This window comes from Periplaneta americana, chromosome 17 (assembly GCF_040183065.1).
Source record: "Periplaneta americana isolate PAMFEO1 chromosome 17, P.americana_PAMFEO1_priV1, whole genome shotgun sequence".
Lineage (NCBI taxonomy): Eukaryota > Metazoa > Arthropoda > Insecta > Blattodea > Blattidae > Periplaneta > Periplaneta americana.
In genome coordinates this window covers 58466880-58486196 of record NC_091133.1, presented here as the reverse complement: position 1 = coordinate 58486196, position 19317 = coordinate 58466880, and the positions used below count along the sequence as shown (strand labels likewise).

The window sequence follows — 19317 nt, the reverse complement described above, 5'->3', positions numbered from 1 at the left end:
TTATAATCAACACCTGTAAGCCAATTAACCCAGGAATGATGCACCTGAAATATGGAATTTTCACTTAAAAAAAAAAAAAAAAAAAAAAAGAAAAAAAAAGAAGAAAAAAAAAGAAAAAAAAAAGAAAGAAAAAAGAAAACTAATTTTTTTGGGCAGGAATAATATTAAAATGGATTTGAGGGAGGTGGGATGTAGTGCTAGGGACTGGATTAATCTTGCTCAAGATAGGGACCGATGGTGGGCTTATGTGAGGGTGGCAGTGAACCTCCAGGTTCCTTAAAAGCCACAAGTAAGTAAGGGAGAAGAGGACAAGATGGCAATTTATTCAAAATTGGTTCTGACAATTTCTTTCATGGGTGTCTTTCTTAAATAAAATAACGTGATACATGAAATAATATAAGCAATATGTGTCCAAAAACTTTCAGATAACAATTTAACTTTTATATAAATCGCAAATATACTACCGGTTACCTTAAACTGTGTGACTCTAAAAATAATTTAAAAGCCAGAAACACGAAAAAACTATTCCTGGTGAATATTTGTAAAAACATTATTTCCTCTTCATGTGTTGCAATTTAGCTGAAAAGACCTTGTACACGTAACTGTCCCTAATAACATATTACTCTGCAATATGCAGTTACTTGGAAGTGTTGGTTACTTGGAAGTATTAACTTAGAATCTCGTATATTTTAATACTTTTCAATACCGATTTTTGTTAAATAGAAAATATTATTAAACATTATTATAATACGAATATACATTTATGCAAAATTAATTACATACATCTCTTCACCGTACAATTTACAAATGAAGTTATAGCTCATATTTTTACAGTACAGGAAATACCTTTTGAGTGCAATGCAGGTAACTTCATTTGAGAGGCACAAAAATGATTTAATTTATGTTGTTTTTGTTGTTGTTAACTAATGCTGAGTTCTTGGCAATGAAGCCAGTAACTCTCTTACTCTCCAATATTTATTTAATTTATGCAAGTCTTTTAAAATGATAATACAAGAAATTAATTATGAAGAAGAATATCACTGTTAATATGGAAGAGCTGAAATGTTGAAAAATGCGTGAAACATATAGTGAGAAAATATGTCACCTTCATGGTTTTCTTATATTGTTGTATTCCTCTCAGAGACATTCACCTTGATGTGGTGAGGTGTATTAAACTTGTTTGTTCGCAAACAAGGAACTAAAAAGTGCCTAAGGAAGCTGCAGTAACACCAATGCAGCCCCACTATATTCTCTAGATTTAGAATATTATCGCATTATCAACAATGTTTAATACTGTCTTTTTATCATACTTGTGCTTCACATAATTACATTACTAAAACTTAAAATGATGTCTTATTTCTTTCCCGACACACTGATTACCAGTTCACTGCATTAAAAGTCATTAAAAACACGCCAGAGTAATAATTGCAATCAATAATACTGCATTAAAAATTACTCTATTTTTATAAAGCTCAATTTCATTTTTTTTTTTTGTATAATTTAGGTATATATCAGTAAATTACATATATTGCAAAGTTCTATTTCATTGTCTTAAGTTCAGAATAAAACATTAAATTCTGCAGCATACAAATTTCAGAATTAATAAAAGCAATAACAATACCTACACAAAATGCTCAAATTAAACTCATAAACTTGCACATCTATACTTTAACAGCTAATAATATGAATTTTATCAGAACTTCTACACATTATATTAACTTCATGTAATAAACATCTAAACCATATTATTAACATCATTTACAAGTTAACATATCAAACAGCTCTAATACAACATTTAATAAAGAACATTTTTCCACAGTAAAATACTGTTACAATTGTCTTCTGTAACATTTTAGAGTTTATAAATGCATAAATAATATTTATTTTGATTTTAAAAAATTAACTGCAGTATTAATATGTCAGCTTGAGTCACACGCATATCAATCAATGAAGAATACTATCAACAAGAATACTTTGAGTTCTAGACACAGCTGTGGTGGGACCTCAAAACATAATTCTTGATCAGTGCAGTGTAAAGAATCTTCTTTTACTTTTTGCTGGAAAATGTCCTGATAAAAGAGGAAAATTATGATGTGCTAACAGTATGTCCTGAAATAGATACGTGATTAAAAATGTAAATGCAGTTGTTCCAACAAAAGAACAAGATTTTCTGCTTAAATGATAGAGGAGCTTTGAAGTCAATGACAAAAGAGGTCATGTGTCTATTCAGAAACGTAAAGGAGAAAATCTTGTCCGGCTTTTACTGATGTGCCCATCATCCAGCTGTAAGGCAGAAAGAAGCTTCAGTGCACTATACAGACTCAAGATTTCATAAATCAGGGCTGAAAAATACTTACTGGGATATATTATGATTTCAATTAAGTGTAATGCAAAACCAAAAAAGTACGCAAGTTTCAGGAGGATAAACTGTGTGGTTTGGAGGAAACCCGAGTGCCCCCCTCACCCCAATAATCAGACACTAGTAATTTCAAGGGCGGAAAAGGCACTAATGTTCACGAAAAAATCTTTCAGTAACCCTTGTTTTGAACTGTATTTAATATTTGTAAATAATCAACTGTGTATGTTTGAAGAAACAGTAACTTTTATTGAACAGGATGACATAACAGCCACAGAAGTTTCACTGCACATTTCCTCTTTAACAAGGAAAGTGAAAGGGAGGCAAGAGGAGCAGTTCTTTACTACTGAAATAAAAAATTGCTTGCTAGATTTAGAAGAGTCTGGTGACATAAAAAGGAAGAATAATTCCTTCTATGGCTGACACATTTTATAATGTATGTCTAGAATACTTAACAGAAATGGAAACATTGTTATGGAGGGCAGAAAATTTTCAGTGGATTCTTCTTCTCAGTGTACCAACATGGTCAGATATTCAAAGTAGCATTACTACGATTCCAGAGAAATTACTAAAGACTCACATCATATATTTTGCCTACAACAAATACGACACTGCCACCATCACCAAGATTCGAACCCACATCCACAGTCATCCTAAGTCAATACTCTGTCAACTGAGGTACCAAGGAAGTGCAACTACTATTATTACTGTACTATTGCTGAAGTTCAATGACAATTTCAGAAGTTATCCCTTTTCTTCCCTAATGTAGTAGCAGAAATTTGTTAAGCTCACCCCTGTCCTTTGTTCTGGTCTGATGGTTGGACACTAAAATGATGCTTCATCATTTCGGTGTTAGTGCTGTATTTTCTCTGTAATATTTTTATTATTATTATTATTATTATTATTATTATTATTATTATTATTATTATTATTATTATTATTTCTATAATATACTTCAATGCATGATAAGAGAGTTTGTATTTTGTAATGAAGGATGTATTTCTTTTTCTATCAGATAGTATGTGCAAGTGTTCCCTAAAAGGTATATATGTCATCATATCCATTGAAAGTTTATTTTTCTGTTCTGAGCTGTTACCTTCATTTTCATGCTTCAAATTTCTATTACCGTTTTCTTAAATGGAAATTCATTTGAGGTCTGTGACAAAATAACAGTATTTTATTGTAACTGACTGAACTACAGAAGCATTAATAATTAATAACAAGTTACAAGAAGGAGCAAAAAGTAGCAAATCCTTCAAAACAGTTACTCAACATAATGCTGTTGCTAAATAGCAAACGTTGATCTTCCATGAATCATGCTTTTAAGAGTATCAGTCTACTTACAGTTGAGATGTTTTGCGAGTTTGAGATCAGACTTGGGCTGCATTGTGATGGTGGTTGTGTCTGTTGTTGTTGTTGCTGCTGCTGCTGTTGCTGCTGCGTTTGTTGCGTGGTTGTGGTTGTTGTTGGTGGTGGAGGTGAATGTTGCGTCTGTTGAACAGATTGTGGTTGTGGCTGATGACTCTGTACTTGCTGTTGTGGCGATGAAGATTGAGGTTGTGGTTGTTGTTGCTGCTGTTGTTGAGGATGATGTTGCGGTTGCTGTTGCGGGTGCTGATGCGTTTGTTGTGGTTGTGGTTGCTGCTGATAAACATATTGGTTCTGTGGAAAATTTTCAAGTCCACTATTTTCCAGGGTTACACCCTAAGGAGAAAGTTCAAGAAAAGAAGACAGTTAATTATTTTATATAATTAATTTCCTCAGCAAAATATATGAATACTCTTCATTAATAATTCTTTGTATTTTAATAAAATGATACACTTACGAGGAACTCCTTAGTTTTCAGTATGTAAAACAAATTCAGCATGGCATATATATATATATATATATATATATATATATATATATATATATATATATATATGTCTACGTATTTACTCAATCACAAATTTAATCTGTCTGCCCAATTTGCAACAAATATAAGATAACTTTTGTTCTTCAAATTAATTTAATGAACTAATTACTTGTCCTGCATCAAATTATATGGTAAGATGGCAACATGTACAGTATCAAATATTTAATTCTACAACAGTCGGTTCTTTCATTTCGAAATAGAGGAAAAATTGCAGAAATAAAATACCTTTAAAATATTAGAAATTATTAAAAATTACTTTAGCTTTCAAAACACTGTTGTTCATATACAGATTTCAATAAATAAGTTGCAGTCTTTTTAGTACAAAACATTAAAATGTTATCCAAACTGTGCACAAGTTCTTTCCTGTTTTAAAAAATAGCCTTCTTTATGATATAAATAATGGTACTATAACTTACAATTATTCATTGTAGAACATGAGATACAAACGAAATAATAATTACGAAGCTCATACCAGTGCATTGCAGGCAAAAGGCAAAAATTTAATATAGGAGCAGCTTAAGAAAATCAGTTTACAGAGTCCAAATATCCAAGGAACCTAAAATGCTCTCAATATGTTTATATATAATTCAAATTCATGTTTTCAATAACGAGTTAAAATGTTATAATAAAATTAATATCACACAGTGATGCTTTCCAACATAGTATATAACATTAACTTGTTTAATATCACAGTTTATTTCACAGCACTTCATGCAGTGATCTGGATTATGCACATTCCCTATGTTATGCTGTGCTAAGAGAGTAAAGTGATAACTTTGTGCATATTTCTTACACTGTGCATACTGCATGGATGATAAGGATAATAGGTGTAAGGCAGAATTAAGTCATCCGCACTTAGGCCATTCTGGAAGAGCCATAGTGCTATTTGCAAATTTTGACGTGGATGAAAAACACTGGGCATATTTCTTTCATATTTACTATTAGAGAACAATGTAAAGTTCTCATACTTCTTTGTACACTTCACACATTAAATAATAAAACTGTTCAGTATGATTTGAGGCTTTCATTATGTATAACGTGGTGCGAGCTTTTTAGATTTTTCTGTCATATCATAGATTTAATGAGATAATGACATCCAACACTTCAGAATTAAATGTCAGCACCATTATCAGAGAAAACAGTTGAAGAATGAAGCCTGCCTGTTGCGTTCATTAGCCTCCAGGACTAGTTACAACTTACAGGTTCCTCTTTTTCACTGATTTTCTTGATGGAGCCAACCTACATGAAGTGAGCTGTCTTAGAAATCTCATTGTTTTTCCAAATCCACAATCATCCTATATGAATAAATAATGAAAATGAAAGAAGTAACAAAGAATTGCCCATACTTCTTGATACCACACACCCAGATGTCTAGCAATTTATTTGAAATAGTCTAATTTTTCGGGAGAGAGAGAAACAAACAAACAATTTTTTAAGCAAATGTTCTGACATATCACACTTCTTGTATATATGCATGAAATGATGTTAAAATGAACAAAATTTATCCTACAAGTAAAAGAAATACTAGAAAGTTTTATTTTCCTAAAAGATCTATGTATGAATATTTTGTAGCAACTCATTACTTCTTTTATTTCTCACAAAACTGGAACATAAAACGAAAATGAAATAAAACAAGAAGTTAATAAAAGTATTGTGTTAACTAATATTAATTAGTAATACTCCATTCTGTACCTTCTTGTACTTAACAAGTATTACATTTCATGTAACTGAGAAACACATAAAAAATTCTTACAGTGTAAACAACATTTCTATAGAATTGGTATTTTCCGGGCTAGAGGGCCGTGGTCTGTTGGTAATGCAACCAAACGCTTCGTCCACTACTCCGGTGGACATAATGCCTGGGAATAAAACTGTCTTCAATACCATATTACTGATAATTACAATTTCTTTACTATCAAAATCTGTATTTTTATTAGAAAAAATATGAACTGTTAATGTTATTTCTTTAAAGATGCAGCACATGTACTGCTTTGTACAAGAATACATAGTTACGAAAATTGCTATCTACAGTACTGTTAGTCATATAATAATCTCAGTTATGAAAAATTGAATTCTGATTCTAATGCTAATAGTAAAGCTACATTACAAAATTTGGTTGTACATACCTGAATTCTGTTCAACATGCTGACATGACCATCAATAATATACAGTAAAACTTCAAATACAAATATGTTTTAAAAGGTTTATACAGCAGTATTATTTGGTGACCTTGTTTTCTATATTAAAGTAATACAACTTCAGTTTTTAGTTACATCTTGTTAACTCTACCGTTTTTGTTCTTGAATATCTTATTCTCATTCAAAATATCATTTTTTCTTTCTGAAATTATCTAAATGGTTTATCAGTGCTACTTCTGCCAAGCTTTCATTTTGGTTTCTTAGAATTATCTCAAGTACCAAAAGCATTCATGTTTTTAAATCAAAACAACATAACATTTTCAATAAAACTGTTAATGGAAAACAGAAAAATTTAAGTATGTCTACCTTTTTGTGGACTAGAGGATAATGTAGGAATCCAGCTGCAAATCTTATCTATCCCACTTATTTTCCAAAAATTATGGTCACCTTATATTTCGAATTAAAGATTTCAATTACCATATTACATTATAACTGTGGAATCAAAGATTCTCATTTCTCCTAGCATAATAACTGACAGAATCTTCACGGAGGTTTTACTGTACATAATAATACTTAATGTTGCAAAAGCAGTGAAGTTAAAAGAAATAAACTTGCTCAATACTACCAATTAATATATTTATTACATAATTCATTCACTTGCAACTGTGAATTATATCACGTGATTCATTCACTTGCAATTGTGAATTATTTCGCTCATGCATTAACTAACCTTGCATGTATGAAGGTACCTTGAGTTCATAAGAGATGGCACTGAAAGATGGTTCTGAAACAAACATGAAAGAACAGAACAAAATACATAAAACTAACTACAAAAATAAAATACAAATTACACATGCAAAAATTAAATTGAGAAAATAAAATTATTAAGATGGTGAGAACAAGAGAAAAACCATTTAATGAACATAATATCTTCTCCAAGATTAGAATACAAAGAATTACAATTAATTACAGTAAACCCTCTTTCCATTATGCTATAAAATGTACGAATAAAGTAACAAATAATAAAATACTTTACCAAAAGCACTTAGCTGCTCATCCGATTTTCAACTGATTCTTTTAGTTATATTTAAAAGAAAAATTTCATATGTTCTCCTATACCCATTTCCTGATGAAAGAAACTACTGTACATACTGTAACCATTTTTCCATTTCCAATTTGAGATGAGCTACAAAAAATAACCTCTTTTTACTGACAGAACGAAATAATACACTTTCCAACAGTTTATTGTACTTTATTTAGTATGTTATTTAATCTTGTTTGTTTACTTTAGAATTAACGATTTCCCTACATGAGAAAACATTACTCAGTATAAGGTGGTATGACGATTACAATCTGCCAATCAAAAGAAATGGATGGAAGGAAGAAATAATTAAAAGTGAGATTGAGACATATCTATTGTATTCAAGATACCCACACAGGCCCATTGTGGTGTTTCCAGAAATTAATTTTAACGAGAGAAATGACTGGTGAATTTTACCGTAACTAATTCAGGGAGAAAAGATCATAATTTAATTTAAATGGAGCCACTGCAGCTATAGTAACAATAACAGGTATAATCAAATGATTTCGTAATGAAAGTGAGTTACTACATAATAAGTATCAATATCAATTGATGAATTTTCTTACGTGGGTGAAAACCAACAAGTAATTTCTTATTAAAGAGTCAAGTGATTTAGAATACTCCTTTTATGTATTATAAAACTATGACATGGAAAAGCAAGCTTTAATTCTCTCCTAAAGGAAATAATACTAATGATTTCAACACTCTTGAATATCTATCACTCTCAGTCAGGTATGAGCCTACAGAATTTGGATTAAATGGCAAACATGGTAACCATTCAACCACAGACAGCTGACTACTAGTAGAAACTGAACACCATGTGTCTGAAAGGAGACAGAGAGAAACGAATGATTTATCACTCTCAAGGAAAGAACCAACAGAGCACTAATTTGATAAGAGTTTGAATGGGTTCTAGTAAAACAAAATCGTTTGTGTGTACCTAAAATCAAAACTATAATATGAGTGAAATAAACATAGACCCAAATTAATAAGTAACAACTGTTCCTGGTTGTTTACGTCTTACCAAACAGATTTTCTTTTTCTTATTGCACACAATTAATACAAGTTTGCTGGGTTGTTCTTTAACTACAAAGCTTGAAAAATAAAGAGGATAGTTTTCAGGACAAAAAGTATGTTAAATATAAATCACAAAGTTATCCAAGTTCTGAAGAAATGGTGAAGATATAGCAAAAAGAATCAAACAGAAATACACTGATCAATAACTCAGTTTTATATAAACTAATATTGTAGTTGATAGTGCTGAGAAATTTTAAGCAAGCAACATTTTGTAACATTGTTTGTACGAAATTCAGAACAGCAGTGACTGGTATAGTACAAGAGGAAAATGAAGAACTTCTTAACAATCCTTATGTACATATTTCTGATTTTTTTTTTAATCTCGCACCATGTTGAATACCATGAAAGCCTTAAATCGTACTTTAAAACATCAGTAAATTACATGACTATTGTACCTTCATACAAATAGAAAATGCTGTAATTTCTTTCGATACCTCTGACAGATTTTAATGTACTTATATATGCTTAATTCGTCTAAAATTAATCAATGTGAACAAGTAGTCCCCATAACTTGTTCTATAATGCACAAGGGGAGAAAAAAGAAGAAGAAGAACTCTTCTAATAGAATAAAACTGTACTCTGCGAGATGATTTATATGAGAGTTGAGTACATTAACTACAAAACAAGGCGATGACAAGGATATAATATAATTTTCAGATTAAAATTATTCAATTCATTACAATTTATTAACTCAATTCGACTTTTTACTCATGTTTCGACCATCATTCTTAAATTAAATTACTGAGGGTTTACTGTAATAATAAAAATAAAGGTTAATTGAATGAAAGCCCTCTTTACTACTCTGCTTAAAACTTAGAAGTGACATCAATTACAATTCCACCACAATATGTTATTGTTAGTTCATTATATTGTCCTGTTAAGTGATGATTAACAGAAAGTTAAAAGTGGCTACATAAACTGCAGTGATGTTATGTGTGTGTTGCTTAAAATACAATGCATGACAAAGAGTTCCTCAAGGCTATACCACAGAATTACCTGCAGAATCACGTTGCTGCAGAGTCAACTGCAGAATTTCATGTACCACATTTGTTAAGACTACTACAACTACTACTTGCTTTTTAGTACACCAAGCAAAACCATGCCATGTTGCAATATTTCCATAGACAAACTTCTTTTTCCGCATATTATCTACTAGATCGCTGCAATTGATGGATACGCTAATTCATTTTCCCAAACAAAAGCCACAAATCAAACAAACTCATAATATGTTTCAAATGTTCCCCATTTCTAGATACACACGTAAATCATGCAAAATTCGTCCCACATTTATTGCTTAATCAGTTTAGACACATAAAACTTCAGTTACGAGAAACTACAGTAGATGACATGACAAAATCTATGTATAGATTAGAATGTTAACATTATGCTATCACATTATTTACTTCAATCACCTAATTGTTATGTATTCGTAAATATGTTCGCTTTCTGCTTCTGTGATATCATCACAGTTATTCAGGCTTCATTTTCAAACTCAGGCATTTTTACAGCTTATTTCTTAGAACATTCACTATATAGCTTCTATGGAGATACTTTCCTGAGAAGATGGTACTTTGCAGTAGTTTCACGTGTCTATTGACATAGTAATAAAAAATTATAAACATGGTGAGCAAAATAAAAGTACCAAGCTACACCACCATCTCTGTCCACCTCAAATTCCATTTGGATTTATTAAGATTTGAATTCCAATGTTCAACATGGACAGCCAATTATCTAGTCATTTTGTAAACAATGCATATAATATAAAACACCACTACTTTTCCAAAATCGATTGCCTTGACTTAGTTTCTCATTATTCATCAAATCCATGGCCTGCTAATAAGTCTCTTCAATTTGAATTTAATATCCAAGTAAATTTAATGTGATAGAAAATATTACTATAACTATAAATACATCCAGTAGATAAAATTTTTTTAAATTATTGTTTTTATAATTGTTATTTTTTCATCTTTAAGGCAAGAAATGTGACTGCAGAAAGCACAAAGATTTTCCCTCAAAGTGAACACTTTCTGATTTCACGGAAAGGGATTTAAATTGTAAAAGTAACTACTTCAACAGAAACAGACGTAGTATGGCTTGAAATTTATTGAAAATTAAACTAATATGGTGATATGGAAAATACAAAATTTCAATGTCTATGCATCTGAACAAAAATACGCTTATTAACTGCTTATCATACACACATTCCAAGACTTATTTACATATACATGGGGATTCAACATGATGTTTCATTTCATTCTGCCAAGCCAACATTGCTTGGTCAAGACATATCAGTTTATTTTCCACGTATCCAACTAGCATGTCTATAGGGAAATGAAATCACAGTAAACATGATGAGGTTTCCAAGCTGTTTTATATACCACATAAATCACAGAACAATCACGTTTTTAGTGTGGTTGACAACTCGTTCATGAACACAGCATACATGTAATATCACTGAAGAATTACAAACACATTTAAGAATCTCTTGCACAAATTTCGACGATGGATAAAACACTACACATTTTCCCACCTTCATTCTCAGATAATACTGACCTGTTGTTATGATGATGCTACTGCTCAAATGCACTGCTTCGATTAAATGGTCATTATATGCTTGACATACTATTTGCAATGGCTCGAGAGTAGACTTTTTGTATTAACTTATTAACTGATGACTAGAGATAGGCAAAATATAAAATTTAATATTCTAAACCATTCCTGCTAGCTGTATGGGAACAAGAGATTTTCAAGATTCACGATGTGCAGATTGCAATTAACACAAAAAATGTTTTCATATTTCATAAAAATCTTCAGATATGCTCATATTTTGCACGATTTCCTCCTCCCCTCTTGTAGTGTCAATAAATTCGAGTAGTCAAAACAAAATAAGTGGTTCATATTCCATCTTTGCTCATTCTTTTGAATCCAGTAAAAAGTATTTTCATTGTTGCCATGTCTACTTTTATACCTATAAATTAATGTTTTAAATGGGTTTCAACCATCAATTTTGCTCTGTTCTTATATCTTCTCTTTTTGCAATTTCTTGGGGTTTTCATCGCACAAAACAATATTAACTAACAGAAGAAGTAATTTTTGCCAGAAAATATACAACAATTATTGATACTTCTGTTGTATGGTAGCCAGTGTTGAGTCCAGCCAATGTAAGATTTTTTTTTGTTCTCTTTGGTGTAAAAAATCGAGTTACCTCGTTCTTGCATTCAGATAAGGATTTGATTATGCCGACAAACTGTAAATTATTCAGATTTATTGTATTTTATTTGGTAGCATTTTAAATATTGACAAAAGTATTAATCTTTGAAAACTTATTTTGTAAATAGCAATGTAAACCTGCTTCAAATGCTTTAAGAACGAAGATATTTTAGTACTGAAATATTTCATATTTTACCAAAATAAATTTCAGATTTGCCAGTCTATACTGATAATATATGCATAGAATATATGCGATGACAGAGTTCACACACTCAGTTCCAACTTCAGCTACTGTAATAACTCAGAAGAAGATGAATGTAATAGCCAATTAATGTCTCGGACAAATACTCACATGCACACGCAGAGTACCTGCAAAGTGTACAAAAGGTATTCTAGAGGTCCAAAACACAACTACGTATGGCAACACAAAACATTTATTACATTCTATTTCTGATATTCTAGGGTGTACTGTTAGCCAAATGGAATTTGTGGTGAAGCAATAAGGTGTTCAGTGGTACTTTTTGCGAAATATTCCCATTTTCCCTACCAGCATTCCTCTTTTGCTCTATTAATAATTATAATCATCACATTGGTGTACTGCAGACCACTCCCAAGTGCACCAATGGCAACACTATATCGACAAAGAGTCTACAAGTAAGGTGTGTCCCTCCTGTGGAAGATCACATATCCACCATTGGGGGGGGGGGGGGGGGGGGGAACTAGTTTTTTTTTCAAAACAATTGAAACTGTATGAGAGTAAATAAATAATACAGTGTTATTCTTAGAGTTGTCAATGCAGTTCCTGTACACCAGTCCCCAGCATGCGACAGCATGAAAGTCGAGATCTGTGTGGAAATGTATAAATGGAGATGAAAAAATTTAGTTTGTATTTGCTACTTATGTTTACTTTTATATATTTATTTATCAAATGAAAAAAAGACTTTGTTTTCAACAATTCTGAAACATAATATTTTTCCCATATTTATGGATTTATGCGCACTACTCACTATCAGTAACTATCCTATTTGATAAGAAGTATCCTGACACCCCTTCTTAGGAAATCTATTCATATTTAAGGTTGGGTCTTATAGTTCTGGAGAATCTAAAATGACACTGACAATTTTGTGCTCCCAACTTTATTCGGGGCTCTCATCTTTATAAATGTGACAATGCTTCCCTTTCCATTCTCAAACTGAAATCTATGCAGGAATGGTTTGCTGGGATAGATGTTTGAAGAACTGAAATGGTTTATACAGGGAATCCTAGCATTTTAAGTAGCTTGGTGGCCATAGCACTGACTCAAATCTCGTAATTAACACATATGGGGGTAGCTCGACACAGGCTGTGAACTGGAACAAACTGTCAAATATCAATGTCCAAATTCACTATTGCTGTCCTGGAAGAAGGGAAAGCAATTTTCTTAGAAATTCTCCATAATCTATAGTAAAGCCTTTTATAAGAAACAGTGGAGAGCACATGAATGCATACTTTCGCTTACATAGTGTATGTCAACATTTCAGTAAAGAATGTAAACTGAACGTATAATGGTCGAGAATTTTGTCTCCTACCTTCAGAGTTCTATAACATTCTGTTCACTTTTTTTCTACAGGAAAATGAGATACAGATTATTATTTTCATTTACTTTGATTTTAAATTTCGAACCTCATAGATTACTTTCATTTGCCTTGATATTAAATTTTGAAACTCATAGAAGAGGAGACAATACTTAGGAATATGCTACTGGAGCTAAGTGACAGCTGTGAGTAGTATGGGATGAAGATAAATGCAAACAAGATGAAAACCATTGTTATCAGAAGAAAAATAAAGAAGGTAAACGTGCGAATTCGAAATAAGTCACTGGGACAAGTGGGCAGCTTCAAATATTTGGGTCTACTATAAGTAATAATACATGAGCTGCTGCTAGGAAGTCAAAAGGAGAATAGCAACGGCAAAGAAAGCTTTTAATGGAAAAAGGAGCACCTTCTGCGGACTTCTGGAAAAATGACTAAGGAAGAGATTAATGAAGTGATTTGTGTGGAGTGCAGCATTGTATGGACATTACGACTAGAAGCATTAGAAATGTGTATATGGAGAAGAATGGAGTTGTGAAATGGACAGCCAGAATAAGGAATGAAGCTGTGCTAGAAAGAGTGGGTGAAGAAAGAATAATAAATTCTTAAAGTGATCACGAAAACGAAAAGGAATTGGCTGAGTCACTGACTGAGAAGAAACTGCCTACTGAAGGATGCATTGGAAGGAATGTTGAATGGGAGAAAAGTCTGGGGCAGAAAAAGATATCACATGATAGACAACATTAAGATGGATGGTTCGTATGCAGAAGACTAAGAGGAAGGCAGAAAATAGGAAAAGATTAAAGAATGCTGGGTTTGCAGTGGAAGACCTGCTCTTCAGTAGAAAACTATGAATGAATGAATATCATAGTAGTCTACCATAAAGACGAAAAAATTATATGCTTACAGTTAAATACTTTTTTTTTCAGGGTGGATTCTTTGTGAAGAAAATAGAGGTCGGGGGGGGGGGGAGAAATGTTTCCATCCAGTTTTTTATTTTTTATTTTTTTTCTTTAAGCAGTGGAATCAATTCCGACTTTACAAGGGTACTGAACTATAAAAGAATCTGTCATGAACTGAGAAGGGAGATGTAAGTTCTTTACAGCCAACAAGCAAAAACAAATGATTCAATGTAGCAACAACAAATAATCCATTGTTGGGATGGTACTTTCCCCTTGCTCAATTGTCGCACATGTCACTCCCAAAAATAGTTCTAATTTGGGTAAAGTTGTCTTCAACTACTGTAATTTCTGAAAGCCCATTCACTATTTAACACCATTAAATTCTAAATAAGGAGAAAACAAGATTGAATTGTTTAGAAGAGGTGTTCATTGGAGTCTTTTCCACTGATGGTGATAAAAAAGACCAGGAAAATGAGCTGTCTGTAAAGACCCCAATAAGTAGGAACCCTTTCTCATCCCACATTTTGATAATTTGAAGACGAAGATAGAGCCAAACTTCGAAACGATGGATTTTCTTTTTTATAACCAATAATGGAAGAAGTCCAATTGTCGAAATTACTCGTACATTAATGGGCATTTTTTTCACATCATGTACCAGTATATTTCTTCTGAATGCGTGACATCACACTACATCCAGCATCGGGTCACTTGCCTGAGCGTTTCGTAATAAGTCACTGGCAGGCATGGAATTCAGAGATTCAGTCTTCATACCAGTAATTGATTGTTGACGAATTGAATCATATAAATAAAGTTTGTAGCTAGAGTGTTGGTTTTATTTTACGCAAAATAATTAAAAAAATTGCTATGATTGTGAAAAGAGTACAGAAGTGTTACTTCTTTAGAAGTTAAATTAAACATAATGTTTGTTTTTGAAGTAGGTAAATGAATTGCAGACACAACCTGTTCACACAAAATTCTACACACGAGTGTAACAAATATAAAAACTTGGTAAAATTAACAGTGTCTCAATAATTGAAGTAATGAAAGCTCCTGATGATCTTATTGTGAAAATGGAGCATTTACAAGGCGTGTTCTTAAAGTAAGTTCCAAAAGGGTGTAGTAAGTAAACGGGAAGATATTTACAAATCATTTTTGTTGCATTGTATTCCCCACACTTCAATTATTTCTCAACATAATCTCCACCATTATTGAGGCATTTATCGAGTCATGGAACGTCTTTCTATCTCCTCATTGAAGAATTTGCCCGCCTGCGATGCGAACCACTCCCGCACTGCTGTTTTCACTTCGTCACCATCAAAACGTTGACCACCGAGGAACTTCTTGAGGTGCAGGAAGAGATGAAAGTCACTCGGAGCCAAATCCGGGCTGTAGGAGGGATGGTCAATTTGTTCCCAGCCAAATTTCGAGATGAGATTTTGGGTGTCACGAGCTGTGTGTGGCCGAGCATTGTCATGAAGCAACACAACTCCATCCCACGTCTCTTGTTCTGAATTGCGTGACGGAGCTTCTTCAAGGTCTGACAATAGGTTTCTCTATTAATAGTTTCACCCCGAGGTAAGAATTCGATGAGAAGGACTCCTTTTCTATCCAAAAAAACAGTGCACATGATCTTGCGTGTTGACATGGTTTGTTTGAATTTCTTTTTCCTTGGCGATGCAGTGTGCCTCCATTCCATGGACTGCTGCTTCGATTCAGGTGTCATGTGAGACACCCAAGTCTCGTCACCTGTCACAATATGGTCGTGAGCACAATTTTCAATATCGTAATCGATCTGTCACAATTTTGTAGAGAACACACCGCGACATTTGTGGAAAATTCAAGGAAAGTGAAGAAATTCTGAACCTCCTGTCCTCATGAATTTTTTCATCAACAGCACGCACCAAATCGTCATTGATCAAAGATGGCCGACCGGTACGCTGCTCGTCATGCACAGAGACGCGGCCCTCGTTGAACTTCCTAACCCATCTTCTGACCATTCCATCACTAATGGCATCATTACCATACACCTCACAAAGTTGACGATGAATATCAGCTGGTTTGATGTTTTTGATGTTCCTCGCATTCAAGAAATGGATAACAGACCACATCTCACAGTCAGCGGGGTGCTCGATCACTTTAAACATTTCAACTGATCACAACTAACAACACACACGGACTGAAGCTCTCAAACTGCATGCACAGCTTGCCTGAGGACTGAAGAAGAAAACACACATGCGCAAAATAACAATTGCAGTGATGCTACAGTTATAATTGAAAACGGAACTTACTTTAAGAACACGCCTCGTACTAACATAGCACGCAATTTTACAATTTCTTTGTTAAGTCCAATAAGAATGATAATGATTTTGAACATATTTAAATGAAATGAATCCACCGTGATAATGTTAATGGATCGTACATCTTGTAATGCATAATTTTGTTTAAAGTTCTAACTTAACAGAAGGATCTTTGTACGAAGTTTCACTCATATTTTCAGAATGAGATGTCGCTTATAACGTGGATTTAAATGATTCAATTATTGACATTTCAGTAATTGCTGCAGTTTTCTGGAACAAATTAATGACAATAATCGAAGTCGCATCACATATTAAGTACAATTTACATAATGTACACTACTTTACTTTGTTGAATTCTGGAAGCTCAAATGTGAAATATTGAGATGCCATTCAAATCTTAAATATTAAAAAACATTGACAAAAAAACCTTAAGCTTCCCTTCACTTCATTAACGTAACTATAAAATCAATAAATCAATAATGGTGACGTTTGCATCTATAAAAATTGATTGTAAAATACAATACTGTCACTTATAACAATACACATTCTACATTTATAATTTCTCATTGCCTTCTGATAAGACTAATAATCCTATATTTAAATGCATTACGGAGTGAAAAAACACACTCAATACACAGAATGAAACACAATACACAATACATGCATAAACACCACTAAATACTTAAGGTTACAACCATATTCTCCAAAACTTACTGCTGTTTGTGAAAGTTGTGTGGGACTTTGGGGTCCACCAATCACCAAGTTCTGTATGTTTTGATGATACTGTCTCCGCCTTGTGCTAGGTGAGTGACCTGGACTGGGTCCTTGAGAGTCCTGGGGTGAACCTCCAAATGAAAACCTGCCCATTTGTCGGGAAGACAGACTGGTGGGAGAAAGCGTGGATGGACTAACAGCCTGAGGACTCTGCACCAGGAAATCAACCAGCTGTATTAACAAGTCATCATTGTGTAAAGTTTAAGTTTAAAGCATACATAATAATTTCACTTCTTACTTCCCAGATAATGTTTCTTTTAAGAAAGGTAAAAATGAACTTAAATTTAAATATGGATAATAATGTACATCAAATGTAAAAATTTTCTCACTGATGAGGAAAGCCAAAATGCAACTATCAAAATTTCGTTTCTTAAATCTAAATATAATGTTATTATACACACCCTTCATAACTTTTCTGGAAACAGAAACTAAAATTACTCTCAATTTTAAATAAGTTCTTATAAAATATAAATGAAAAATCATTTTAAACTAGGTATTTGTCACGTTAAGAAAAACTTAACTCTTAAATAAAATTGATTAAATATAAATAGCTGTCTACTTTTACTGAATACATCTTATCCAAATTTGAATATGTTTTAAATTGTAATTCAATCAAGAGCATTCCAAAAATAAGTTTACACGGCATTAATGCCACTAAAATTGAGGATGCACTGATAGGTTTCTTGCATACTTACTTGCTTATAAATGGCTTTTTAAGAACTGTGAGGTTCGTCGCCCTCATATAAGCCCGCCATCAGAACAAGATTTAACCAGACCCTAGCAACATATCCTAACTCTCTCAAATCTATTTTAATATCATCCTCCCATCTACGTCTCGGTCTCACCAAAGGTTTTCTTCCCTCAGGTCTTCCAACTGACACTCTATATGCATTTCTGGATTCACCCATATGTACTACATCCCCTGTCCATCTCAAACATCTGGACTTAATGTTCCTAATTATGTTAGGTGAAGAATACAATATGTGCAGTTCTGCATTGTGTAACTTTCTCCATCCTCCTGTAACTTCATTCCTCTTAGCTCCAAATATTTTCCTAAGCACCTTATTTTCCAATAGCCTTACCTTCTGTTCCTCTCTCAAAATGAGAGTCCAAGTTTCACAACTATAAGAACAACTGGTAATATAACTGTTTTATAAATTCTAACTTTCAGATTCTGAAAGCAGACTAGATGACAAAAGCTTCTCAACCGAATAATAGCAGGCATTTTCCATATTTATTATGCGTTTAATTTTCTCTACAGTGTCATTTATGCTTGTTACTGTTCCTCCAAGATATTTTAATTTTTCCACCTCTTCAAAGGATAAATTTTCAATTTTTATATTTCCATTTCGTACTACATTCTGGTCACGAGACATTATCATATACTTCGTTTTTTTCGGAATTTACTCATATGCCAGGTCTCGCCTCCTGAACTATACCGAGGACAAACTATACCGAGGACAAACTGTACCGAGGACAAACTGTACCGAGGACAAACTGTATGCATCCACTGCTCTGCTTGCACTGAGCCCACACCGTGCTCAATACCTGCACATAGCAGTACGCACAGCCAGTTGGTTGTCAGTTAATTAGAACATCATTCAGCAGTCACTAACAAAAGCTGATCACATTATTCTAGCAGGTGATTTTAACCCTAAGTCGGGAATAATCCTAATAAAGAAGTAATAGGTTCAAAAGTAGAAGAAATTCTAAACAAAATAGGAACATACTGATAAATTTCGCAGCTTTCAGTGAATTGAACATTACAAACGCCATTCTTCAAACATAAAAATATATGTAGTCTGAAAAAGAGACGCAATTCATAATAATTATAAACAAAAAACTTATACCTAGCACCTAAGAAGACCACAAAACAATGGAGAGACCAATCAGATAAGTCCTGAGATAGGGAAAGGTCAATGAGCCTACATCTTGAAGAAGAAAAAGAAGAAGATCTCATTCTTAAGACTTCTGCTCCCTGTTGCTGTTCTGAAAG

The 19317-nt window shown here is 32.9% G+C and overlaps 1 protein-coding gene across 5 annotated transcripts in view; it reads right to left on the bottom strand.

Annotated features, from left to right (window-relative positions):
* The window catches only part of Crtc (CREB-regulated transcription coactivator), a 208639-nt gene that overhangs the window by 52556 nt on the left and 136766 nt on the right, over positions 1-19317 (bottom strand). For 3 of the 5 annotated variants that reach the window (XM_069815536.1, XM_069815533.1, XM_069815537.1), the window contains 3 exons: positions 17262-17492; positions 7140-7193; positions 3701-4060 (listed from right to left, as the gene is read on the bottom strand). In XM_069815536.1, the coding sequence (XP_069671637.1) occupies positions 3701-4060; positions 7140-7193; positions 17262-17492 (645 nt within the window). The remainder of the gene's footprint in view (positions 1-3700; positions 4061-7139; positions 7194-17261; positions 17493-19317) is intronic. The other 2 variants (XM_069815534.1, XM_069815535.1) reach the window with 2 other exon arrangements.